This window comes from Crocodylus siamensis, chromosome 7 (assembly GCF_052110815.1).
Source record: "Crocodylus siamensis isolate JL-2025a chromosome 7, ASM5211081v1, whole genome shotgun sequence".
In the NCBI taxonomy this organism is placed as follows: domain Eukaryota; kingdom Metazoa; phylum Chordata; order Crocodylia; family Crocodylidae; genus Crocodylus; species Crocodylus siamensis.
Genome location: NC_143401.1, coordinates 18,401,360 through 18,428,622, shown reverse-complemented (window position 1 = coordinate 18,428,622; position 27,263 = coordinate 18,401,360). Strand labels below are relative to the sequence as shown.

Sequence of the window (27,263 nt, the reverse complement as noted above, 5' to 3'; positions counted from 1 at the left end):
TGTTCCTGAATTCTCCCACTGGCAGGCGTGTGCGCCCGGAGCACTCAGGCACCGACCCCCGGCCCCAGTGCATTTCCTATCGATTGGATGCAGACAATCAGTGGGTTGTTTTTTTCATTCTTTATGAAGGGGTGTTGGGAGAGCTGCAGATCTTGGGTCCAATTTATCAGTTATTAAAAGGACCCTTCCTGGACCTAGAGAGCTCAGGGGCATTTCTCATCTCAACTCCAAATAGGAAAAAAAAATTGTAGTCAGCTATCTTTAATCATTGACTCGAGGGCACATTTCACATCATCTCTCAAATCTGCATTTTTTATGAAGTGGCCAAAACGTGTGCTGCGTGCCTAATTTTCTCTCCCTTATAGGCGTTAAGAAGAATAATGAGAAATCGGCTGGAAATTAACTTGCTCTTGCCCCTGAAGCCTTTTTTACCCCCACGAGGGAGACGGGAACTTTATTTTTCCCTCTATATCAACTGGTTGAAAGGCTGAGGGCTGGCGGGGTCTGGGGGCGGGGGGGGGGGGGGCGGGGGGTCGGCCGCAGCAAAGTTATGAGACAGACCTGCAAACTTTGCTTTTCTCTGCAGCTCCCAGACCAGAACAGAGATGCTTGTCACAAGGACAATCGCTGTGTTCCTGGGGGAAGGTGAGTCACCTCCCCGCCGACTTCCAATGCATCCATCCACACACCTTCAAACCCAGCCAAACCCTTAACTCCCCTCCAACACCCTGGCACAAACCCCCTCACCCCGCTCAGGGATTTCAGGGGAGAGATCTCCCAGAGCAAAGGAAGGTCCAATTGCGGTCATTTTTCATGATACTGTTTACTCCTCAGAAATCTTTTTTTTCCTCCCCCTGGCCTGTTTCGAGCCAGGCTTGGGGGAGACGGACTGATTCTGTAAATACGACCGTACTGCATGGCACTGTGAGCAGACTCAGCATGCATCTTCTACCTTAACAGCCCTCCTTTGCTTTGAATTTTAAAGCCCTCTTGGAGGGAAGAATAGATTTGAATGAACCCTGAGAAAATGTCCACGGGATACAATAAAAACTCCACGTCCCTTCAGCAGGGCCACGACAGCGGGGCCCGTGCTGTCTTAGGCATCAGGTCCCGGGTTTTCCTGAAAGCCCTTTGAGCTCTTCTGCCGGGTGCCAGTCCCCGTGGATGACACGGCTTGTGCTGAAGTCTCAGAGGTCCCTGCCTTAGCCACTGCAGCCTGACTCTGGACGAAGGGAAGACACCGAGAAAGTTGCTCTGCTTTCCTGAATGAGGCGATAGAGGGAGGACTGGTCTGTTGAGCAAGAGTAGTCCATTCAGGCCAGGCTGCCTCGGCAGAGTTTTCTGGGAGTCATCCAGAGAACGCATTAGTATCAGCCTTAGTACCAGGGCTAAGGCGGCGGCAGGGGTAGGCACTGGGCAGGCTGCGGGTGCGGAGTGGAGCTGCCCGCAGGGGCCGCGCTCTCCGCCCCGCGCTCGCTCCGCTCCGCACCCGCGCTCAGGCCGAGGACTGTTCCTCGTAGCCTGACTCCCGCGATAAAAAAGCGCGGCAAAACCAAATTAAAAGGGAAAAGCTGTTAGTAAAGAGCGGCTGAGATGCTTCCTGAAATACTGGTGCCCGGATCACGCCCCCCACCCCCCGCTGCTAGGAGAGGGGGTTGCTTTTCCGCTGTCACTTGGACTGTCACCAAGTGCTGAACTTGTCCTTAAACTTCCCCTTTCTTTCCCCCTTTTTTTTGTCTTCCCTCGTTTCTTCACTCCCCTTTCCCCATCCCTCACTCTTTCTGCTTGCCTCCTTATCAGATCCTCTCCCGACCTTCCCGCTTCTATTTTCCGTTCAGCTTTCCCTTCTCCTCTTTTTGGCCCCTTTTAATAACGCAGTTCTGCCTGCCTGCTGCCCGCCTGCCTGGCCTTTTTCACTTCTGTCCCTCAAGTGCTCCTTTCACGTTAATAAAATCCTACCTGTCTGTCTGTCTGTCTGTCCACCCATCTATCTATGAGTCTATCCACCCATCCCGGATCATTCTCATCCCCTCATCCAGGTTTTTTTCCTTATCGTTTCCTGCTCCTTGCCCTTCCATGCTCCCCTGGATACCGGCTGGCTCAGCTTGCCCCTCTCTTTTCCCTTCTTTTCCTTTTCCTTTCGGTGTGTCAGCAGCGCTCTGATGCCCTCCCTCACCCCCCACTCGAGTGGCCCCAACAGGTTCACGGTGCCAAGCCCAAGCCGGGAGCACTGGTGCTGGGCTGTCCCCGAGCAGCCACGCAGGGGAGCTGGGGCTGCATCCCAGCAGCGGGGCCGGCCCGGGCCCGGGCCCCTGCTGCGGCCGGCGGGGTGCAGTGGTGCACGGCGCTGCGCGGCCCAGCGCCCGCAGAGCCCGCGCTCGCGGGCCGCCTGCGGGGACCGCGGGCCGCGGCTGGCGGGAAGCAGGTCCCGCCCAGGCCGGGCTCCGTTGCCCCTTCACGGCCGCGGGGGCAGGCAGGGCAGGCCAGGGCCAGGCCTGGGCGCGGAGCCTGCCTGGGAACCGGCCTCAGTCTGCCCGGCGGGTCGGAGCCCGATCCGGAGCGATCGGCTCGTCCCGTGCGGGGAACCGGCCCGGGGCAGGTGGGTCCGCGAGAGCGGACACACCGGCAGGCCCGGGGCAGATTCTCTTCTCCCCGGCGATCCGTGCCAAGGGCCGGCGGGGGAGGGCTCCCCCGCGCCGGGGCAGCGACTGACGTGCCCATGCCCGGCACAGGCCGGTTAATCATTTCCCGGCCCGCGGCCGCCCTGGTACGATCAGCTCCGCAGGTGCGGAGCAGCCTCCCCAGATGCGGCCCCGGCACCACCGCCCCCCTCCCAGGCCGAGGCCGCGCCCGCTGGGTCTAGGCACGGACCGCGTCCTGCCGCTCGGCCACTAGCACCGAGGCGTGCGGCCGGCGGCACCGCTCCGCAGCCCGCCCGGCCCCGCCCTGCCCCGCTCAACAGGCAGCGCGTCCCGGCCCGCCTCTCCCCGCAGGCACCGCGGCCTCAGGCCACCCCGTGCCATCAAGCGGCCCACGCCGCGAGTGGGACGGGCTCTGATCCCAGGCCAAAGGCTGGGCCCGCGGGCAGCTCCGGTCCGGCCTGGCCGCCCAGCGCTCACTACAGCAGAGCCAGCTTCCCGAAGAGCCAACCTGTGCCCCAGCTCCCGCAGACACTGGGGAGGCCCCGGCCGCCCGCCGCCCCGCTCTGCCCAGCCAGCCAGCCCAGCACCCAGCGGTCACTCCCGCACCCAGAGGCAGCCCCAGCCCGTCTCCCAGGCAGTGCTCATGCGCACGGGGCGGTCCTCTGGCCGGCTCGGGGCAAGCCCGGAGGGAGCGGATCGCCCTGCTCTGCTCCGGACGAGCCGGGAACCAGCACCGGTCCCCTGGGGATGCTCCGAATAACTTCTGCACGTGCCCGCCCTCCCAGGACCCCGCCACTCGCCCTTCTCCCCAGCTGCTTCGACTTAGTTTAGGACCTGAGCCAGGCCACCGGGGCTCCCCCCAGCCCCGTTTGAGCCCCCTCCCGGTTTTTTTAACCGGTTTCCTCCCCGATGCAGAGGCAGCGGGCCAGCCGCGCCCGCAACGTGGGAGCCGATTCCTGCAAGAAGGGTTTGGGGAGCTGACCGGTGATCCCAAGGCCCGGGGAGCCGTGCCCGGCGCTCGCCTCTTGCGGGGCCAAGCCGCTGGCCCGGCCGCCGCGCGCGCTCCCCTCGCTCCCGCCTCCCCCTGGGAACTTTCTCTTCTGGAGTTAACTATTAACTGCTGGAAAGCAGGCAATTTTCTTCGGAATGCGAACTATTTCCTTTATTCCGCGGAGAGATGGAGTGATTGATTAATATGGAAATAGATATGGGGTTCTGGGTCGGAGAGATGGGCGCTGCGTGTGTATTCACACAGCCGGGACAAGACGGATCCGAGGGTATTCGGGGGCACAGGGGAAGGAGATTCATGGATGCTCTCAGAGTTAGGAGCCCTTTTAATGCGTGTTTGGAGAGAAGGAGTTTATAATTGTGAGATATGCCGTTGAGATTTCAATATGCAATTAAAAGATGTGCTGTACATCTTAAAGGAAGGGAAGGAGGGAGAGAGAGAGCAATATACAGACGTGATATTAGACTACTGGTAAACTCCGTTCCAGAGTATACACGTGCGGAAAATATCCTGTAGATTTACAGGAAGAAAGCACAACATACTCCAAGCAGGTGCGTCCTGAATTGCTAGACTCAAACTGTGTATCAACCTGCGCAGAGATCTGGGTGTAGAGTTCTTGGTAGGAGCAGAAAATACACGTGTACCTGTGCACACATATACGAAGTTGTACATGCATGGGACACGTACCCGCGTTTCCTCTACATTGCGCAGACAGGCAGAGAATAAAGAAGAGAGAGAGTCGGTTTGTCTTTCTAGATCCTGTGGGTTCGAGGTAGGCAGAAGGACAGGCGGTGTTTCTGTGTGCAAGGAGGGGTGTTTAAATGTCTACACACGAGTTTCCTGGCCTCAGTAATTGCCCCCAACTCTTTCTAGGAGCAGTCCAGGCAGTCGAGCCTCCCCGCCTCACCCCCAAGGGAAAAGCGGCATCCCTGAAACCCAAGAGAGGAAGGTGCCCAGTGCATCCGGTACTTTTATCCCTCCGCTCATCCTTGTCTAATGAAATGGTACGTATTTGAAGTGAAATGAATGGCCCCCGCGCTCACACCACTGCACCGAGCAGCGCCCAGCCCCGCGCTGCACCTGCCAGTCGAGCCGCCGCCTGCCTGAGCCCGCCGAGCCCGCTCCTCGGCCGGGGCACGACCGGGCGGGGGGCACCGCCATCCCACACTCCGGTTCGGGACCCCGGTTCCCATGGGCGGGATGGGCACCTGCACCTTCTCCTCCCGTCCCGCCCTGCCCTGCCTGGCTTTCTCTCTCCAGGTCTGCCCTGCCTCCCCCCCCCCCGCCCATTTCTTTCTCTTTTTTTCCTTTTCATCTCCTTGATTTTTCTCTCTTCCTCGCGCTGGTTTTTCCTCTTCTTCTCAGTCCTCCTTTTTTCTTCCCCCGTTCCGCCCTAGCCCCTGGCGCCCTTTCCCTAGGCTGTTGGCATCGTCCCCTTTCCCCCAATACACACTTCCACCCCCACTCCCTGCCCCCCCATTGCTTGTCCCGGTGCCCGGACAATGATCGCGGTGTATGAAGTTCTAACTGGTTTGTGTCAGGCAGCTCTTTCTATGCAGCCTGGCGTGACGGATTAAACATCAACTAGTTAAATAAAAATTAATATCAACTGCCTCCTAACTTCTAATGTCATGTTGTTTATAACTAATGAACTGATTAGGGGATAAACACATCAGGAAGACATTTCTGCTTCCCTGCTCTTTCGAGAGAGATTTACAGAATTCAAAGGAAATCTCCCAGAGTCCTTCTTGGGCTATTTTTTCCTCTCAGACCAACACGAGGCAGGGACTGGTGTTCTCTGGGGTTTTGTGGGGCTGTGTTTCAGGGAAGCTAGAAAAGGGGGTGAGGATAAGACGGGATGATTTAAACCTCCCCCGTAGAGGGAGGTGGGGAAGCAGCAGCTCTGTTTTGCTGTGACCAGGAGGATCCTGCCTGCGGCGGAGGGGGAGCTGGGCAGGTTCAGCAGACAATGCCAGCGCCTGTTTTAAAGTAAGCGGCTCAGATGGTGACCTGGGAAAATAATCACCCCCGCCGCTGCCGACTTCTGATTGCCTCTTCTTGTAATATTTAAAAGGAAACTTTTGTGTTTTGTTGTGACGCCCTAATCAATGATTTTTAAGAGTCGTGAAGGAAAGGTCTCATTCCACCCTTCTATTTTTTCACAATGAAGCACTTGTCTCTTGCCTTCTTTCCCCTGGGGATATATCTATATCTATATCTATATCTATATCTATATCTAGATATGTTGCTAATATTTTCCTAAGCACTGGGGGGGGGGAACTCATTCTGGAGAAATCCCAAGCTTTTAAATACTGTTTGCCTAGCACCGTCGGCCCTGACAAGACAATAATAACAGGGGAAGCTTTTTAAAACCAATTTAGCAAATGCAGAAATGTAATTTTAATGAAGAATCGATAGCAGAATGGTTCATTTTTCCTGGGACTCCTTGTTGGAGCTGAGAGAGACTTTCAATCAATGGGGAGATGGAACGGAGAGAGAAAAAGAGAAAGAGAAAGAAAAATACTCTTTCAGTGATGTCTTTAGCACTGAAGATTTGTCTGTCTGTCTGTTTTTCTTTCTTTCGTTCTTTCTTCCTTTCTTTCTTTCTTCCTTTCTTTTTAATTTGTTAGGTCTTAACAGGGTTTCTAAGGGATAACAGTGTGGACCGGACCAGGAAAAAAGACTTACAGACAGACAGACAGACAGGCAGACAGATAGATGGATAGATAGATAGATGCCCACCACCAAGCGCAGACACGAGTCTAGCAGAGACTTTATAAAACTGTCTAACTGTCTTTAAATGTATCCAAGCCGAGCAGATCTGTAGAAGGGGAAGCCCTGGCAAAGCTGGTGACTCCGGGAGAGGGGTTAGTCCCCACCGCCTTGCAGCTGTGCCCCCTCGGAGTTGTGTGTCCGCCAGATGTTGAGGTGGGCTGCATTGCTGCTTGGAAGCCCTCCTTCTTGTCCACCCCCTCCCTCCTTCCCTCCTCTTTTTGCAGGTTGGAAAATCGGCCTCGAACCAATCCGCATTCATTTCGCTTCTGCTAAACTCGCCCCCCCACAACACACACAGACCCTGATCCAACTCCCCCCCCACACACACACACAACCCCTCCCTTTAAACTTCAAGAAAGTTCCTCCTCAGCCCTGCCTCATCTCTTGTCCCTTTCCCTGCCAGCCCCATCTCCCAGCACATTTTTATGGTAATAAGACAACAAATTAATCTGCTGTTGCAACAAGGCTTCCCCACAGGTAGCCAGGAAAGGGATTTGGGGGGGGCGGATCAGAGCCAAAGCATGGGGGCCGCCTCCGCCTCCCCCCCCCCACACAGACACAGAGCCCGCTCCCCGCCTGCTCAGCCCAGGCGCGGTGGAGCAGGTGAGTCCCTCTCCACTTTTCCAAGCAGCCCCGCTGCATTTGCTTTGATTGTTATTTATTTTCCCCTCCTTTTAGACTGTCCCGGCTCAGTAGAGCGGCGTGTCTTCCTCTGTGGCTGGCTATTTTGGTGGTGGTGGTGGCGGTGCTGCGGTGTGCGTGTGTTGTTATCTAAACCGTTTAGTTTTGGGTGGTTGCGCCTAGATCTCGAAAGTCAGCGGGGGAAAAAAAAAAAAAAGCAAGACACCCAAGCGGGAAGGAGAAGCAGCGAGGAAAGGCCGCGGCGGATCTATTGGGCTGGAGCAGTCCCGGGGAGACGGACCATTAGGCAAAGGACCCATGGCTCAGAGCTCAGGGAGAGCAGGTAAGGGGGAGGGGGCCGGCGCGCTTAGGGGACAGCGCTGAATATTCAGCAGGGAGGGAGGGGACGAGCCCGTCGCCCCCAACTCCCTCCCCGGGCAGGAGGCAGCCGCGGCTCCTTTCTCCCCGCCGGATCCCTCCCAGCCACGCTCCAGGGCTGCTTTCCCACCGGGCTCATGGGGAGAGCTGCCGCTGCCTTGCACCGTGACACCTCCAGAGGCGTGTGTGCAAGAGCCCCGCGTGTGCACTGCGAGCGTGCACCACAGCCCGGGGCTTCCACTCTCCCCCTAGCCAGCTAGCCGACGTCTGGTCCTGTGCGGCTCCCCTCCCCCAGCGCCTTTCACTCTTCCACTTTGGAAACTTTTCCTAGTCGGAGTTTTGCCCTCTCTGGGGAGCCCCGGAGGCGCTGTTTACCCGCCCCCGCCCGCCGCGGGTTTGTTGCCCTTCGTGCTGCTTGGTGCGTGTCCCGAGGTCCCGCGTGTCCCGGGCTCCGCGGGTGGGTGCCCGGCCATGTGTGAGTGTTGTGTCTGGGCGTGTTGCGAGCGAGACGCGTGTGCGGTGCGGTGCGGTGCAGTGCGAGGGGCGCTGTGTCTGCGCGCTGCCATTGGGGACACGCCGCCCTCCGGGTGCTGGGGCTTGGGGGGGACTTTGTGTGTGTGGGGGGGGGGGCTGGATTTGATCAGGTCTTGGGGCTCGGACCTGGGAATGGGGGTTGGCTCCCGGGTCTAAAGAGCCGGCTCCTTTTAACTCCTTTTCACCCGCGCCATTGCCCTGACCCGCGCGGCTGAAAGTGAATTCTCCTTGTCCGATGCCTGGATCTGTGGATTTATTTTTATGGGTTTTTTATTATTATTATAGTATGAGTCGCAAACAAAGCTGCAGTGAGGAGCATTTCCTGGGGGCTCCTGGCGGGCTGATGGGGGAGGGCGCACGGATGATGCGCTTCGAGTCTTTCAGATTACGTCTGAAACCGAGCTTTTAATTTATTTTTAAAAAAGAATAATAATAATCCAGGAGCCTAAGCGAGGTTTAAAATAGTCTCCCCGCTCCGGGCCAGCCCTGCATTTCCCTGCTGCCTGGGGTTTTTAGCTGCTGCTCAAAGTCTTGGTCAGCAAGCAAGGGTCCACGCTACCTTTCGGAGCTGTTTGCTGCTGGTCTTTTGTCATTTCTGATCGAGCCATAGAAGGGAATATTCCCCACCGACAGTGGGGCTTGGGAACACACACACAGGCACAAAAACACTCTCACACGCATCTCCATGCACAAAGACATCCACACACCAAACGTAGGTATGCACCCGCCTGGCAGACACCAGATCCAGCTTTGTACACATACATATAATCGCTAGACACAGAGATACAGACACATGAGGGGAATATGAAAGAAATCTATATTAAAATCAGCTCTATCCTGTATTCTCTGTATAATACACATTCCACGCTAGATGAATTTAGAAAGATTTACCAAAAATGTAAAGACGTCAAAAAGAAAAAGAAAAAAACCACATAAAACAAAAGGCATTTTGTCTGATCTGCAATGAAAACCTTCTAAGTAAAAACCGAATAAAGCCCTCAGAAAGTTTGCAGCCCCCTCTGTTCCTTTTCCCTTCTGAGTTTTTAAAGGATCTGCTGAAGTCCCTTTGCATCTGAGGTTTAAATAGGGAGATCAATAGAAAACAGTTGTAATGATCTAATTAATTATGGCAAAATTAAAAGCGAGTAGAAAATCAATCTCTGATGGTGTTGAAGATGGAATTAAATTGATAGTCCATCTGTTCACCTCCTAGACCGTATAAATATGCAACCCAAGGACGGAGCTAATGGGATCAGGCTGCCTGGGAGACTCTTTCAATCTCTCTCTCTCTCTCGTTACTTATTTTCCTTCCTGAAGTTCAAACCTGCGAAATCAGCCTGCCCCAGCCCCCCTCGCCCCCCTAACATCGCATGACTCTGCACAGGGGATACTCAAGAAAAGGGGTTGCTCTCTGTATCACAGTCAGCATCAACCACAAACAGCAGAAATCTTGTGTGTAAAAAAATACCTCTGTATTTAGGGTGAAAAACAGCTGGGGACCCAAGTGAAATAACAGGAGTTCTCTCTCTTCCTCCAGTCTTATTAAAGCGGATTATTATTATTATTATTATCATCTAGCTCGGGGAATCTCTGTTTTTTTTACTCATTCAGATTTGAGGAAAATGATAGGTTTCTTTAGCGATATGGACTGAGATAACCTGTGTGCTCTGGCAGGAAGAGACCATGTATAGAATGGTTTTTCCAGCCATATGGAGCTGCATGGGAGGCCGTCCAACCCACAGCTGCCCCCCTCCTCCCACTCCAGCCCACCTCAGCCCACCTCAACATACCTGCGACTGTCCCAGCTCCGCCATCCTTCACCAAACGGGCAGCCAGCTCGGCTGGGAACTTCCCGGGGCTTCCTAGAGCTACACAAATATTCACAACATTTGTATTGTTTTGCATTATCAGCGTCACTTAAAAGAAAGGAGAACTGATGTCATTGCTAAATTAGAAAGCGATCATCGAGCCCCTGCGACACAATCCATTATGCTCTAGGTTTGCCCGTTTCTTTCTTTCTTTCTTTAAATAATAATACTAATAAGAAAAGAGCTCCCCCTCCCCCCTCTGTGTATGTGGAGAGGAGATCTACAGCAAAGAAAGCAACTGCTCTAGGGTGGATCGCCAGATTGGCGGAGTTTTGCACCATCCTGGCCCCTTTTAATTACGAGAAACGAAAACGTAGGGCGGCAGTTCAGAACCAAAAATGATGATGTTTATTCCCCGGGTTAGAGCTGCGTGGGGTGGGGGGCAGGGAGGGGGTGTAGTTTAAGTAAGTGCAGACGAAATATGAAGCGCGGGGGATTGCAGGCCCCGCTCCTCGGCATGTGTATGTGCGCGCACACACGTGCATGCATGTGGCTGCGCACATATCCATGCACAAATACTTCCCATCCGTGCACCCACTATGCCGTGTTAGTGTCGCCACGCGAGAGCCCCAGAGCCGGTCCCGGGGGGCTCCTACAAGCGTCGCTGTCCCTCCGTATCTACACCACGGCCGCCCCGAAACTTTGCCTGCCCTGGGCTGCCTCCCTGGGCCTGGATCCTGGCTGTGCTGGGAGTGAGCACTGCACTTATTTCTGCACTCGGGATCTGTCTGCACGGCTCGGGATGCCGGTGTAGTGCTGCTTGAGGACACTTTCCTCTGAACTTCAGCTCGTCCCCTTCTCCATCCCCCCTCCCGCCCAGAGAGATGCCCGGGGGTGGGGGAGGGCGCTGCCCTCACCCCCAGTCTCACTTATTAATTGATGTATTGCAAAGAAGGATTGATTGGCACCTCCTGATAGCAATCCCAGCTTTTGCTGTGCTGCGCGCTGCCCTCCGGGCTCTGGCTCTCGCTTTAGAGAGAGACAGAGAGAGAGAGAGGCCCTTGAGGCTAACTGGACGTTTTCATTTCAAATGCCCCGGCCTCGGCTTCCTAGATTAGACACATTTGCAGCACATACACACATAGTGCAAACGAGATATCCTTGCACTAGAAACCCCGAGTGGGCATAAATGTGGCTGGAGGCAGCACAACGCGCGTCTCCAGCTGGCCGAGAGGATCTCCCTCCCTTTAACGGCAGCACAGCGAAGCGGGGGCATTTGCACGGAAAACTTCCTCGTCCCGAGTATTTAAAACAACCTAGGAGAAAGGCACCTGTCCTTTGCCCGTTGGTCGGCAGCCCGGACACAACGTGGGTGCCGGGAAGAGCCGCTGCCCCTCCTGTGTCCGGGAGCCCAGCCGGCCCCTGCAAGGCAAAGTTGGGTAGAGGGAGAAGGGTAATGTGGGACTTACGGGCAGGCAGCGCGTCTGGGAGGCAGGTCGCAATCCGGCGGCTCCGGCTCGGCACAGACTTACGCACGTTTTTAAAAAAAAAAAAGCGAGAGGCTCATTGCCCGGTGCCGCTGCGGTGGCGGTGCTCGAGGCGGCGGCGGCGGGGGACCGCCGTGCTTTTGGTGCGGGTCTCGCCCCCCTCCTCGAGCCCGCGCGGGCGAGCGGGGCGCGGGGCCGGGAAGCCGGCGCTGCCTCCCTCGCTCCGCCGCCGCGTGCGCCCGCGCTCCTCTTGCCTCTCCCGCCCCGGTGTCCCTGAGCCCCGGCCCGGCCGGCCGGGGCACATCCGCTCCCGCCTCCTCCCTCCCAGCCCTGCCTCTCCCCGCGCTCCGCTCAACTCCGAGGCCATTAACAGCTGCTGGCGACGAGCGGCGGCTCCGGCTGCCACGCGCTTTAATTGGGCGGCCAAGTTGGGCTCCGGCTGCTCGCAGCCGCGGCGCGGGGCCGGGGCCGGGGCCGGGGCCGGGGCCGGGGTGGGGTGCATGCCTCTCTGTTTCCGAGCCCTCCCGGAGCCGGCGGGAGAAAAGTTTTCCCGCGAAGTTGGGGCACTTTGTGCGCGTGCCCCCCCGGCGCCCCCCGCCCCGCTCGCACGGCCGCTGCCCGGCCCCTCACCTGCGCGGCCCGGGGGCGGGGACCGCCCTTTGCCGGGGCATTTCCCCCTTTGTTCCGCGGTGAAATGGACCTGAACTCCCCGGCGGATGCCCCCGGGTGGGAGCGCAGCCTGCGCCCGGCGGGACAGGGCCCGGGCGGGGCGGGGGGAGTTACTGAGTATCTTACTTTCTTTTGAGAGAGAAGCCCCCCCCCCCTGTCTCCCCCGCCCTGTCCGCTCCCCTCCCCCTCTCCCGTGGCAGGGCCGGGCCGGGCGCTTGGTGCGCTCCCCTCGGGCCCTGCCACTCCAGGCCGTCAGCACCCGCTCGGGCCCCGCTCCCCGCGGAGTCACCCGCGGGGCCGTCGTGGGGCTGGGCCGGGCTGCGTCCCGCGCGGGCGCTGCTCCCGGCTTCTGCCACGGCCCCGAGCTGAGCCGGCCCGGCCCGGGCTGGGAGCCGGGGGCGGCGGGCAGCGTGTCCCGCTACTCCTGGGTAAAGGGAGACTTTTAATGCGCGTCTAATTCACTCGTCGAGAGTTTTATGGAGGAGTGAAGAAGAGGACCAAAACGAAAAAGTATCTCCGGCCGGGGAGCGAGGACCTCCCCTCTCGCAGGGCCAGGTCAGGGAAGAGGAAAACCCAGGCGGGCCGGACCGGGGCCCCACACCTGAACCGGACGGGAGAGGCCGGCTGGGCCCCGGTTTGAGCTGGGCCGTGGAGCTCCCTCTCCCCGCACCCCACCCCAAGCCGGGCCCGGGCTCTCAGTGATCCTCATGATCAGGCTAAATAGGAAAGCTTGTGGCAAGGGTTTTTTTTACCCCAACAGATCCAGTTCCCTCCCCTTCGCGTGCTACCGCCTGGCCCTCTGCCCGCGCACGTGTGTTCGCTGTCCGTGTGTGCAGCCAGGACTGGGGCTGTCTGGACCCGGGCAAAGTTGGCAGTCTGTGCGCAGGAGACTCGGTGCCAGTAACCACGCGGCTGTGCTCATGCTTGCTGCACGCGGGATCGCAACCTGGGAGCCTCCCACGACACGCCTGTGTGAGCCCGCAGCCCCAGTGCACGGCGTGGACTCATTCAGGACAATCTGAAGTCTGCCTTGCTGGGTGCCGCTGTGGGCCCAGGCCCTGCATGCCCCGCGGGGAGCTGCTGTACATGTGTCTGTGCTCAGTGGGGCTTTCTGCTTGGGTGTGCACACATGTGAAGGCTCAGGGAAATGCACGCGCAGCCGGGGCTAGCCTGCCCGTCCTCGCACGGCCGTGGCCCGGGAGGCTGGCGGCTGAGCCTCCAGCTCTGCTCGGCCTGGTGCGTTAAGAGGCGGCTTTGTTGCAGAAGTGCCTCTCCACATTGTTGGCTTTTTTCCCCCTCAATGAGGCTGTAAAAGGTCTCCGGCTTGTCTCGTTTTTGTGGCAAACGCTCCCTTGTAAAGAGGAGAGGTTAAAGTGTCGGTTACTGAATAAAGAGCAGCACACGTGGGCTATTACCATTCAGGGCAAACAAATGCGGAGGGGAAAGCCAGCCGCAGCCGCAGCAGCAGGCACGGCCAGAGCGGAGCGGAGACGTGCCCCCGCCCGCTCCGGCCAGGGCCAGGGCCAGGGCCAGGCGGCCCGAGGAGTCTGGCCTGCATGTCGCCATCAAGCCCCCAGACATGGAAGCCACCCATGAGTCACAAAAGAGAGCGCGCGAGAAGGAGCGAGGGGGAGAAACGAGGGGTCTTAGATGGGAAAAAAGAAAGTAGCTTTAGGGGGAATGTGCTGCGGAGTGTGAAATTGCAGCCCGTGGTGCTCCATATTGTACCAGAAGCTCTCCAAAAAAACTCATCCTCCAACGTGACCAGAGGTGCTTAGAGAGCGGCGCGGGGGGAGGGGGCGGCTCGCTCTTCGCAGTCCTCCGTGTGAAACTAACTTTGCCGAGGGGCTGCGGTGCGGGCGCCGCTCGCCCCGGGCCCGGGGCTGAGCCGGCGCGGCCCAAGCCTGGCGCCTCCCTCCCTTCGATCGGGCCGGCTTCAGGGCTTCCTTTTCCCGTCCCTAAGTAATCACCCGATCACTTTCCCAGGGGTCACTAGGAGCAGGGCAGTAGCCAGCCTCCTCTGCAGGGTGCTGGGGAGGAGGAGGGATTTTTCCGTTCCTGCGCGATGCCTATCAGGGGGAAGAAAAACCTCCATTGCCCGCCGCTGCCAAATCAGGTCCCCACCTCCGCTGGCTAGACCCGATCTGCCAGACGCGATGTTCCCCTAAAATTGCCTCCAGCCCCAGCAGCACTGGAGCCGCTGCCGGCTCGGCTCGGCTCGGCTCTCTCCCCGGGAGCAGCCCGCAAGCCGGCTCCTCGCTTTCCTCCGCGACAAGGGATCCCGCGCCTTGTCCCCCGCGGCGTGCGGACCGCTTGCACAGATCACAAATATTAGCCGGGCAGAATTTGTCCTGGACATTCAGTAGCAAGAGGGGAAGGGGCGGGGGAATAGGTGGGCCTGCTTTCAACCCCCTAAAAACTGGCAGTGTTTAGGAGCGATCCCTGCAGAGGCTTGCAAAAAAAAAAGGGGGTGGGAGAAGGCCACGTTTTTAGATCGCATCCATGTCTGCAATCTGCCCGCAACCGCCCGGTTCTGGAGCGATACATCTATCTCATTAGGCCCTTTCATGCGCTACAATTAGCGCGAGGCACAACATGCATAAACCCGACAACGCGGACCAGTGCCTGGTTCTGCGGAGGCAAGGATTTCGGTGAAAACCTTTTAAAGGCCTGGAATTAGCAAAAGGGCCTGAATCCTATTTCCACCACCCCTCCCACACACACTTTGGCCTTTAGACTCAGAAACCTTTTGTTGTTGTTGTTATTGTGGCTTTCTTCCCACATGTGACATTAAAGAGGAGGCAGCGATTGTTAAAAATAATGTTTGATTAACCCCTTTCCGGGAGATAACACAGCTCCGCCGGGGTGGAGGGCAGCCCCGGAGTAGGAAGGTTGGAGGGTATGTGTATGTGTGCGGGGGGCCGGGGGGGGGGGGGTCTGGGATCAATAGGGAAGATTTTGGCTTGATTAGTCGGAGAAAGGCAGCTAATGAAGCAAAACCAAAGATCGGTATCACCGCAGCTCCCCCAAAAGTTTATTTTTCTTGAAATTTCCGCAGAGAGGCGGGCGCCTCTTTTGAAGTGTAAATGGTTCTAGGTGGGGGGGAGGAGGAAGAGGTTGGGTTAGGGGAAAGGGGGGAGACCCTCTTTGAAATAAAAAAAAAAGGAAAAAAGAGACAGAAAGGCTCTCATTTAAAGTCGGACGGAAAAAGCGACCAAGCCTGACCGAATGAGTTTGGGGGAGTTGCACCGAAAAGACGCGCAGGAGCTCCAGGCTGCCTCGAGCCCCGCGCTTGCCCTGACCCGCAGGCACAAGAGCCTGTGTGCTGGGGGAGGGGGTCCCAAAGCCTCTCGTGGGTTTTTTTTTTGTCCCCCTTGGGCACAGAAATTGTTCTGTGGATTTGACTGTTGACAAAGCAATTCTTCCTGGGAGGCGAGGGGGCACCAGGTGATCGCGTGGAGCGTGTGGATGGGGAAAGGGGAAAGAGGGGGTGATAGAGAGCTCTTCTGGAGCTTTGCCCCGCTTCTCCTTCTTGGGAGACACCGAATTCCCTCGTGTCCACATGAGAAAATTGCCCCGATTTACCTACATCAGAAGCTGATTTCGTTCAACCCCGCAACACCCCTGCGCGGCCACCCTCCTAGATCGCTTCCAGGTTCTTCGTTTCATTTGGATTTGATTTTGCCGTGTGCTCTTTTATTTTTCCTGCTGGGGCAAGACCGGGGTAGGGGACTAGAGGGTCATAGGGCCGAGCGGTAACAACCAGGCAAGCTCAGGGAGAAATGTGTCTTCTGCCTCTTCTCTCTGCGCCTCATCAAAGTTGTTGTCTCTTTAACATACAGTCAACAGTTTTAAAGCCCCGGAGCATCTTTGTCAAGACAAAGTGAATCCTCCCCGCGTTAAAGCCTGCGCGGGGGGGCAGGACAGTGAGGAAGGTCCCGGGGAGTGGACCCTGCAGGGGGGGAGTGGTTAGAGACTGATATGATATTGCAGAATTAGTCTTTCCTCCTCGAGGCTCGGGTCTGGGATTGTCCCTGGGCAGTGTCATTGTGACCACCGGTTTGTCCCGTGTTGGAGCTGATCCCGGGGGGTGGGAGAGGTCTGCTGGAACAGACTGGACGCCACCGGCTTTTCTCTCTCCAAGAAGGGCTGTGTTAGCAGCCCGCAGACCCCCGGTGGGAGATAAGGGGGTAAGGGCAGGACAGTGAGCGGTTTCGTACCAAATCCAAGTTGCTGCCGCGGGAGAGAAGCGCGTGGCCAGAGCCCCGGCCCGGCGCCTGCGTGTGCGGGAGCCGCCCGGGGCCTCTCGGCCGGTGGCGGCAGGTGCGTGTCCGCCGGGTCCCGGGCGCTGGCCGCGGCGAGTGGGTGGCGGCGGATGAAGCTCAAACCCGCTTCGCCCGAAACTTTCCCCCGCGCTGGAAGTTGCGCCGCATCAGCCGGGATCCGCACGCAAACCAAACCGCAGGGCGCCATCTACAGGCCGCGCCCGGGAAGGGCTCTTCCCCGGCCTCGCCGCGCCTCCGCCCGGCTCGCTCCCCGGCCCGGCCGGCTTCACCTGCCCGCGCGGCCCGGGCGCCTGCGGGGGAGGGGGGCTTCCCCTTTGATCCGCTGCTTCAGCCGCCTGGCAGGGGAAGAGCAGCCTTGAAAGTAGGAGGAGAAGGGGAAAGGGCAGCAGGGTCAAGAGGCGGCGTGGGCCGGGGGGTGCGTGGCGCTGAGGTTACAGTGGGACGCGGTGACTTGCAGAAAGGCCGGTGTAAACATGCGGGCTGTGAAGTGCGGGGGAGGAGGGAGCTACAGGCCAAAGGGGCAGTAGAAAGCCAGGCAGGTACCTCTCGCCTTAAAGGAGGCGCGGGCATACGGCAGAGAAAGGGAAGAGCTTCCAGAATCGCGCTCAAGGGACCTCCAAACTTTGTGTCTGGTGGAAATATGCCCCATGGCAGTTTCCAAAACCCCAGGCAGACGGGCACACTTGCACTAATAATATTAATAGGAATAATAATAGTAGCAGTAGTAGTAGCAGATTGCTAGTCAGAAAGACAAACACCCCAGATCACCGTTAAAAAGCAAAAGAAAAATGAACTCTAGCAGCCAAGGTTCAGGCGGTGTCGTCTGGATACCTGAGCTGCAATTGCATTACTTAAGCTTTTTCAGATGTAGCCTCTAGAAACGTGGATTGCTGCCTTTCTCTGCATGTAACCATATATAGTGTCAAAAAGATTTTTTTAATCACCCTTTCCAAGCACAGAGGAAAGAGAGGCAGAGGGAGGGAGGGGGAGAAAGGGGAGAGAGAAAGAGAGAGAGAGAGAGAGAGAGAGAGAGAGATAAAACATCAGCTGAAGTGCCAAAATGATTTATGAGATGGTGGAAAATATTTCATAAAGATCTCTCGGAGATTCTTTACTTAACCAGTTAGAAAACAAAGGGGCTCTTTTGTGACAGATAAGCAGAGAGGTGGGAGAGGATGAACCGAGAAAGGAAGAGAAGAAAAGAATAATATTTCACACGATGATAAACTCATAAGGAAACAAAAATTGAGCTCACAGCAAATTGTCACCTCTTCGCATGGGTATGCCTACCCGCAGGTAGGCGCTTCTCTCCTGTGTTTCTGTTGCCTTTTTAGGTCAAAGCCACGTCTTTCCGTGTTAGCCCTGTTTCTGAAATACCTCCTAAATCCCGTCCCTGTAGCAAAACAAAACAAGTGCGCGTAGGGGAAAGAATCGGGTTATTTTATCTCCCTTTATGTTGACACACGCGCGCCAGACCGGCTCCCAGTGTTGCATTCCCTGCGATTGCCATGTGTCCGCCCAAGTCGCCCGCTTCAAAGCGACTCGCGAAGGTGTCTATCGCCCCCCTCCCCTTGTTGCCCCCTTCCCTCTATTTTAGAAATGAAGCCCCAAGAAAACTTTGGTGTGTTTCCAGTCCCCACGGCTTTAGCGTGACAGATCCCCTGGATCCTGGCGGTGGAAAAAGCCCCCTCCTCACCAAGGGACACGGGGGCTGGTGGTCCGAAAAGCCAAACGAAACTAGCACCAAGTCCAGGGTGTGTGTACGTGTGTGTGTGCGTGTGTTAAATAAGATCCCCAACAGCAAGTGAAAACGAAGCGGGGGGGGGGGGTTATCAGTCTATTTCTCTGGGCGAAGCCAAGGCTCCTGTCTCCCCTGAATATTCATGATCCCCTCCTTATCTCGAGTTTATCTTATCTGCTAGTTTCGTTTTTTCTCTGTAGTTTTAATCCCAAACTCTCTCCTCCCCCCTCCCCCTGCCCTCCCCTCCCCGCCCCCTCCCTCCCGTGCTGGAGTGACAGAAGTACGGACCTCCTCGCCCAGGCTCCGGCTCCGTGCGCTGGCGAATCAGAGAGTGTTGGAATCTATTGCCTTTGTCTGACAAGTCATCCATCTCCCGGCACAGGGGGAGGGCGAGGAGGGGTGGTGGTTGGAGTTGGGGGGGAGCGAGAGAGATCTGGAGGGGGCTTTGCAGCTTTTAGAGAGAGACACACGGGGAGAGGAGGCTCCATTCTCCAGCCAAAGCTCCTCGCAAACACATCCCACCTTGTGCGAAAGTCTGCCAGGCGCGGGATCCTCCGCCGGGGGAAGGAGGGGAGGGGGCTCCTGGCGGCCGCGGCTCACAGGACCCGGGGATTGCTACTCCGCTTTGAACTTAAATGAACTAGCCCCGGACTTGGAGGAGGAGGAGGAGGAGGAGGAGGAAGAGGAGGGGAGCCGCATCCGTCCTGTGCTTCTCCTGCTGCTGCTGCTTCATCGCCGCCCTCACCATCCTCACCTTGCTTCAGCCCAGCCCTCGCCTCCAGTCCCTGGCCGCCTGGGATGATCTGAGCGCTTTCCCCCGCGCGCTCCAGCCATGAAATCCACCTGCCCCCCTGCGCCTGCCCCTCGCTGCCGCGGACTCTGCTGACCCGCGCCCGGCTCCGCTCGCCGCTGCCCCGGCCCCGGAAAGTACTTTGCTCCCCGCGCTCCCGGGCAGGGGGCGAGAGCTCGGCCCCGCGCCCGCGCCCTTCCCCTCCGCCCTCTCCTCCGCCCTCTCCTCTCCGTGTTTGTTTGTTTGTTGTTTTTTCTCCCCTAAGTCCTGAAGTTGAGTTTTAGAGGCGACACGGCGGCTTCAGCCGACTTCTTCCCCTTCCTTTGCCTCCCCATGGATATGCACTGCAAGGCAGACCCCTTCTCGGCAATGCACCGTGAGTACTGGAGCCCGGCTCCTCCCGCCGCTCGCCCTCAGCCCTCCATTCCTCCTTCCCCAGCCCTTCCTCCTCACCTGCTCCTCCCGCCGGTCCAGCCTGCCCGGCCCTCCGCCGCCGAGCCCGGGCTCCGCCGGCGTGCCATCGCGGCCACCCCCGGCCCGGCCCCGGCCCCGGCCCCGGCCCCGGCCCCGGCCGCGCGGGTCCTAGCGAGCCCTCGGCGGAGCCCGGGGGAGGACGCGGGGCTCGGGGCTGCGGGGCGTGCGTGCCGAGGGAGACGGCCCCACACCAGCCCTCTCCAAACGCACTTTCCAAATTGCCCCTCGGAGGACGCGGCTCTCCCCACTTAGGCGTCAGCTGCTGTTTGCCATCATTTCCCCCGCTCAGTTGCGTGGCTGGTCATGGCCAGCCCAGTCAAAGTCTGATTTTTTTTTTAAATTTATAAATATATAAACGCCACAATTTCCCCGTCATTTGGGGTTTTGTTTTGTTTTTTTTCTGTAAGCAGCAGGAAAGGCGTGACTGTAGCATGAAGGTGGGGGGTGATTTTTTTTTTTTTTTTTTAAAGATTAGCTTGCTTTTAAAAGAGGGACAATGATACTGCTGGTACAGTCGGCGTTTCCCGGGGCTGGTTATCCACATGCAAGACTCCTTCCTTTTTTTATTTACCAAATCCCTGATGTGTATTATCAACGCAAGCCTGATAGGCGAGTAGGTGGATTCGCTGTATGTTTTCAGCCTCTGAACCTATTTCAGTCGGAGGAGGGGGCAGCAGGAAAAAAAGAGAGAGGGAGGGAGAAACCCAAGACAATTATTGCCATAATGAAATTCCAAGTCATTTGAGTCAACCGCAGGCAGAGGAAATAATTCGGGGATTTAAAAATAAATAAATGAAAATGGTAAATCTGAGCTTGCGACCATATTGAGCCAGTAAATGAATAATTAAGAGCAATTTGTAACTTTTGACACCGAAACTTTTTAGGACACGCCCTGCCCGATCCATAGAAATCCCCGATTTTTGGAGGATATAAAATAAAATTCCTCATTAAAAAAAAGATTTTGCGAAAAGAAAATGAACAAATAAAAGAAATACAAAAACAGAAAGCTTCAGAGGAGATTGGAAGATGTGGCTGCAGGTAGCTAGCTTTCTTTTTCCAAATCGCTGATTTCTACGGGATTTTGCTTAGAGGGGAAAATGCTCTTTTCAGAGTCTGCTCACTGAAAATATTCGCAGCTCTGGGAAATATTTTGTTTGCATCGGTGCGACTTTTTTAAAAGATAGCAATGCTTCTGCATTTAATTCTAATTTGTCAAAAATGTAGATAACCAATAGAAATATTTCACAACACAGCCGATGATTTCGAGAAAACCCAAATGAAATATGGGAACATTTTATTTTTATGCCAATAAAAAAAAAAGCTTGATTCCATTTTGTCCCGATTATATATATATATATATATATATATATATATATATATAAATTAAGAAAGTAGTTATAATCCACATAGGAGCTGATTTTCTGCCATATCCCCATACACTCATCCATATACATATACAGAGTAAAATATGGGCTTTGTACAAAGGAGTTGCATATCTGTGCCTCTAGATTATTATAGAAAATTGACATTTAGAAAAGGACAGATCTAAATGAAAATAAGCCCAGGGAAGGGGGAAAGCAGGGAGTGCAATAATTTGAATTATTAATTTTTTAATCTTTTTTGCATCTGCTGCCTTTTAATACTCTGTAATGCGAGTTATCAAAGGTGCCTTGAATTATTTATCACTAAGGTGCTGAAGAAATTGCTGCCTTGTAACTTTAGAGGCAACATGTGCAGAAGGTGGTCTGGGCAAATGAAGAAAACATATAAACGTACACCTCAAACCGAGGAGGGCGGGGGGCAGAAGGAGGGGGGAATATAAACTCCTTTCTCCACCCAAAACCCAAATCCTGTTCACAAAGGACTTCCAGAGTCATATCAAATCGAATCAGGCCCCAGAGACGGTGCCTGTGACTCCAGCCCGCGGTTGGGATCCAGGCGCGGGCAGGGGATTTCTTAGGTGTTAGAGGAGGGTTGCTGGTGGGTGGGGGGGTGAGGGAAAAAAACTCTATTTGTGCGGCAGGGCTCGGATCGATCGCAGGGCAATGAGAGTTTCCACTAAGTTCAGAGCCAATAAGTCAGTGTCAAAAGCAGGGGAGAAAAAAACTCAGCAAAAATACAAACAGATCATTTTTCAGCAAACTGCAAACACGAGCTAAGGTCTCTTTCCAGGGAAGGCTGCAGAAGGTTAGTTCAGTGTGAAAGGAAGGCTTTAATACAGTCCACAAACATGCACGCACACCACATCTCTATCTACCGGGAGGATATGGGGATGGCCATAAGCCGTCTGCTCGCCATGGAAGATGCACCCGCCTATAAACAGATATTCACACGCGCGCGGGAGGAAAAAGGCGAAATCCTAACAAATCCAGGGCACTTAGATGCAGACGCTGCAAACCTCCGTCCTATTTTGCTAGGCTCCAGAAGGCGAGATCGCCTTTATTCTTGGCACTTGGTTCCTGCCCGCCAACATTTAGCAGGTGCAAAGCTCATTTCCCCCCATTTTTACCTAAATGAGACCGATTCTTTTTTTCAAAGATAACGCGGGAATCCTCTGGCAGCGCGGCTGGGGATGTGTCTGCGAAGGGCTTCAGTGGGGAGATCTTATTTCCCCTGCAGTTGAAGCCTAGATTTAAAAAAAAAAAAGGCAAGACGAGTCTGACATTATTTTTTTCTCCCCTGAACGATTATTTCCCCCTAAAAGATTAAAAGCTCCTAAGGGAGAGGGAGGTTTTGCTTTTTAAACTCATAGTGATTGCGGGACTCAGAAAAGGTCTTTCTTCCTTCTTTCTTCTTTTCTTTTTTCCCCTCCTTCCTTCTTTCTTTCTTCCCCTTTTTTCTCTTTCTCCCTCTCTTTATTCTTCTCCTTCTGTCCCCTGCTCCCCCTCTCTCTCCCCTCTCTCTTTCTTCTCTTCCTGCCTCGCTCCCTCTTTCTTTCTGTCTCTTATTTGCTCCTACCCCCGAAATGAAGGGACCTCAGGCTTTAGGCGGTGGCAGCCCCGCGGGGTGGGGGAGGTTTGGGCGCTTCCCTGACAATGTGGAAGAAAACCGAGGGGAGGAAGTCTAGCGGCCGAGGCGAAGGAGGCACGGCGGAGAGGGGCAGGGAGAGCTCCAGCTCCGGACTCCCCGGGCAGGGGCCAGGCGGGCCCCGGCACCGCGGCCACGTCGGGCCCGGGGTGGCCCGGGAAGGCAGCTGGCCCTCAGCCCGGCTTAGCCACCGTGTGGGCAAGGCTGGGGGCAGGCGGGGTGGGCAGCGGGCGGGGGCCCCGCCGCTTGGCATAAAATCTGGGACGAATCTGAATTTCTCTGGGCTCTGGTGTGTCCGGTGCCTGCTGCCTTCGCCTTCCCTCCTCCCTCTTCCTTCCTTTTTCCTCCCCGGCTCTTTTCCAGTCCCTCTTTCCCCTTCTGTCTCCCCCTCGCCTCGCCCCGTTTCCCTGTGCCCCCCCCCATCCCTACGCAGTCCCTGGACAGTGTGCCGCGCGCGGGTGGCGACGTGTCCCCGACTAACAGCCTGTTTCTGGTGTGCGTGGGTTGTTTTGTTTTCTCCTTTCTTTCCCCAGCAGGGCACGGGGGTGTGAACCAGCTCGGGGGGGTGTTTGTGAACGGCAGGCCCCTACCTGACGTGGTGAGACAAAGGATCGTGGAGCTGGCTCACCAGGGGGTGCGACCCTGTGACATTTCCAGGCAGCTGCGGGTCAGCCACGGCTGCGTCAGCAAGATCCTGGGCAGGTGAGACAGGAGCCCGCGGCCGCGGGGGCATCGCCGCTCCCTGCCCACAGCGCCTCCCCCGCCCCCCGCCGCCCCCCCGGGCCCTCGGCCTTGTCTGCAAACTCCTGGAAACAGGAACATTGTGCGTGTGTGCGCGCGTGGGGGGGACGGGACCCGCCGAGCCCCCGACCGCCTGCAGCCGCGGGTGCCCCGGCCCTGGCCGCCCCGTCCGAGCCGCGGCTCCGGGCGCCCCCCGCCGGCGGGCAGCGAGCCCGGACGAGGCGCGCTCGCGGCGGGGCCGGGGGAGCCCACGCGGGACTCCGCTCCCCCCCCCCCCGGCCTCGCGCTGCGGCGGGGGCTGCCGGCCCCGGCCCCGCTCCCCCGGCGCCGCGCGGGAGGGCCCCGGAGCGGAGCGGCCCTGACGGCGCTGTGCTCGGCGCGGCAGGTACTACGAGACCGGCAGCATCAAGCCCGGCGTGATCGGCGGCTCCAAGCCCAAAGTGGCGACGCCCAAAGTGGTGGATAAGATCGCCGAGTACAAGCGGCAGAACCCCACCATGTTCGCCTGGGAGATCCGCGACCGGCTCCTGGCCGAGGGCATCTGCGACAACGACACGGTCCCCAGCGTCTCCTCCATCAACAGGTAGGGGCCCTGCGCCACCCCCGCCGCGGCCGCCCGCCCCGCCCCGCCCCGCGCCGCCGCGGGACCCGAGCGGCCCCTCCAGAGCCGGTCCCCTGACAGCCCCCGCCCCGTGTCCTCGCCCTCTGGGCGGCAGGGACCCGCCGCGGGACAGCGCGAGGGCCCCGCGCCCGCCCCGCTCAGCCCCTGCCCGGGTCGGGTGTGAGCGAGCGCGCGTGGGCAGTAATTAAGCCTCGAGGAGGAAGAGCTCCTATCCAGAGACAATCAGAGCCCGCGCTCCCGAGCCATTACGCTGCCAAATGTTGATTTATCCTGAACAAACAGACCTGGCTTCCACGAGAAGAGGATCCTTCCCCCCAGGGGCAGGCGGCTAAGCCTCTGAGGCGGCCCCTTCCCCAGGTAGGGACGAGCCTCTCCATGAGAGATCTCGCAGCTCCAAACCCCGCACATCTCACCCCCACACCTGCTCAGGGAAGTTAGGTTAACCCCTCACCCCAACCCTAGGGAAAGAGCCCTTTCTTCATGGGGGACCTATCTAGATTCAGATTTTAAACGGCAAAAAGTCAATAATCCAGGCGACAGAACAGTCAATACAGCAAGATTATGGGGCACACATAATCAGGCATTAATGCACAGAGACTCACACATCCCCATACATAAATAGTGTGCACAGGTCCATTCACACACAGAATACAGCAAAGATTCATACATTCGCAGTGAGCGAATATATGCTTCCTCAGGCAGGATACACATATTGCACCGGCTCAAAGTAACACACACAGACACACACATTTGCCTAGATACACATACATGATCCACATGCTTAGGCACATCACAAGTACCACAGCATCAAAGACATGGTGGCAATGGTTATATTCATGCAGTCTCAAAAAAACCAGTCCATAGTTACAGACAGAAATATAGATATCACACCAACAGGATAACATTTGCTCATAAACAATCTGCATGTGCACAAGGACCCCCACATAAAATACGTGTAGTAAACATAATCTTTGTAAGCATATGCGTAGGCTCTTATGTATATACGCGGTGCGCGCATTGCTGACCACAAGCCCGTATGTATATTGACCCTTATGATGTATGGCAACGTTAGTCAGGTTTTTGCAAACCCCTGTGTGTTTACACAAAGAGAATCAAAAAACTAAACCACGGGGGAGATACAGTATTATTTTTCGTTTTTTCTCTTTCCATGGCAGATTTATCAAAATATGTCTAATAACTCAGTGTGTCTTTTCTCAAACTGGCATCCTATATAAATGGCTTTTAATATTTTGCAAATGATATGGAATTATCCCAAATCATCTTGAAAACAGCAGGTAGAATTAGCTGGTGGAATGTACCTTGGCTAAGGAAGATTCCCTCAGACGCAATGTCTCTGTAATATACTGCTAGGCTACCCCAGGAAATTATCCCTGTGTGTGCCATCTGTATTAAAATGGTTATTAAGTTATGAACAGGGTAACATAATACTGATCGGCTAATTATACACCCTCCTAAAACACCTCCAGGTCCCTGTTACTCTCTCAGTCAGGTATTGAAATAATAACAGTTTGACATTCAGAAACCTTACAAGGCAGCTCTGGAAGGACGGTCACATATCCCAGAGAGGAATTAAGCCAATGGCTCAAAAGTCCAAAGGAAAGGCTGTCGGGTCTTTGAAGGAACAGCGCATTCCTTCTGAGAGGGGCAGAGCTGGTCCGTGCACGCTGCCTATGTAGCTCAAAGCATTTCGGCATCCACTGGTCATTGAAGTCTTGCAATCTTCTTTTGGGGGAGCTGCGCTCTGCAGCCAGAGACTGGATCACAAATGCCTAATTTCTGATGACACCTTTGGCGCTGCCTTGCTGCCTGGCTTTGATTTTTCTGTGTCTCAGAAACAGATTTTCCCCACCTCTGAAATGAAAAAGAAAACCAATGCTGCCACTCTGCGGTGTCATTGTTAGTCAATATTTTTAAAAGTCTTTGGGGGTGAAAAATGCTGTAAGCATACTATATAATATTATCTTACATGAGGCTAACAGTGACCTTCCACACTTGACTTTCAATGCTGTGACATCTGAGTACATGGTTACTGAGGAGCGGGAGCTTTCCTGCTTCTGGTGGTTAAGACTTACCTTGTTTATTTTAAAAAACAGGCCCAACCTTCTTCCCATTTGCCCGTTAGTTTTGCATGGGACTCCCACAATCCCGGACTCATAAGAAAGTGAGTCTGGCCAAGGCTGTGGCCAACAACAGAAAAAAGGAATGCTTTGGGGTCTGTGCTGGGGGGTGACGCTGCGGCATGTTGCGCGAAAAGCACAACAGGACAGGAAAGTGAGAGGATACGAGGGCCCAATCCTGCTCCCGCTGAGGCTACGTGGTCTTTGCCATTCACTTCAGCGGGACCATCCTTGGCCCCAAAGATGGCAGAGGAGGATGGGACCACATTTACAATTAAAATGTAAATTTTCGTTCCCTTTCATTGTGAAAGCAAATCTATAGAAATAGGTAACTCCTTCACACATTTTGCACAAGTGATACACTTGCCAAATCATGTGATAGAGGACATTTATAATACACCTCTGACCACCTTCCCTGTGATTTGACCCCAAATTTATCTCTCAGTGGATTAAATCAAATATTTCAATTCAGGCAGATACTGTGTTCTAAACACCAGCAAAATATTTCTTTATTTTCCTCCTCCCCTTATGCGGCATTTCCCCCTCAAATTACACAGGCTCAAAGTTCACAATGGCCTGCAGTAAAACCCATAACACGGACAGTTTTAAGGCCCGATATCTTGAGACGAGAAGTCAAATCTTTTTGCAGAAATGGGAACATTTTAGTTTCCTTATAAGACATGTGAACCTATTTCTGTCTCTAAAAAGACTGTCTATATTGGACTTTAAAGCTGTGACATATATGTAAAAAAGCTATTTTAGACTACTTTAAGAGGCCTTGAAAATGTATTAGTTAAATTTTAATTTCTTTCTGTGCAGCTGGTCTAATATTAAAAAGATACTAGGTGAAGGGATACAAAAAGTAGTCTGAGTTTAATTTTTTAACTCTCCCTAAAATGGTTTAAAAATAGATTTTTCATTAAATATGTTCTGCAGCCCCTACTGAATATATGAGTGTATACCACGAAAGATTTATTATCACGTTTGGCGCAATCTATGTAATTCATACTCAACTGGGTGTCTTCAATAATATGTCCCTCCCAAATTCAGGCTGACAGAGCCAGTAGGCTGTGTTTTATATATGCACATACACACACAACACAGTGAATAACCCCTCTTAAGTGCCCCTGAAGACGCCAATAAAAATTAGCGGCCTACCAGTTGGTGGTCTTTTTTTCCAGTGGTGGACAGGAAATCCACACTACAATGCAGTAGTCGGTGGGAAAATAGACTCAATTTGATAGTGTCAGAGAAGAAGGTTGTTTCATAATACACAATTTCATATATTTTATAATATATATAATAATTGCCTGTTTGATAAATCATTTGCCTATAGGATATATTCTGTATAAGTAATTGAGAAGGAAATAAAGTGACCTAGGATTTTAATTCTGTCAACACTATAAATAGTGAAGGCTGGTCCAAAATGACTTGAGTGCCCAGGAGAGAATTTTCCTGACTTGTATAGGTACAGACTTAAATCACGTAAGTCTGAACTATTGAAATTGGGCTTGCATCCGC

The 27,263-nt window shown here is 55.2% G+C and overlaps 1 protein-coding gene and 1 long non-coding RNA gene across 10 annotated transcripts in view; one reads left to right on the top strand and one right to left on the bottom strand.

Annotated features, from left to right (window-relative positions):
* Positions 1 to 11,864, bottom strand: part of LOC149859546 (uncharacterized) — a 115,055-nt gene extending 103,191 nt beyond the window's left edge. The window contains exons 1-2 of the long non-coding RNA XR_016443420.1: positions 11,237 to 11,864; positions 9,750 to 9,827 (exon numbers count right to left, since the gene is read on the bottom strand). This is a non-coding gene — a long non-coding RNA (uncharacterized LOC149859546). The remainder of the gene's footprint in view (positions 1 to 9,749; positions 9,828 to 11,236) is intronic.
* Positions 7,061 to 27,263, top strand: part of PAX2 (paired box 2) — a 113,218-nt gene continuing 93,015 nt past the window's right edge. Inside the window, exons 1-4 of one of the 9 annotated variants that reach the window (XM_090056537.1) lie at positions 7,061 to 7,390; positions 19,006 to 19,116; positions 22,775 to 22,943; positions 23,368 to 23,565. In XM_090056537.1, coding sequence (XP_089912663.1) covers positions 7,366 to 7,390; positions 19,006 to 19,116; positions 22,775 to 22,943; positions 23,368 to 23,565 — 503 coding nt within the window. In that variant the 5' untranslated portion in view covers positions 7,061 to 7,365. The remainder of the gene's footprint in view (positions 7,391 to 19,005; positions 19,117 to 22,774; positions 22,944 to 23,367; positions 23,566 to 27,263) is intronic. The other 8 variants (XM_090056543.1, XM_090056536.1, XM_090056535.1 and 5 more) reach the window with 8 other exon arrangements.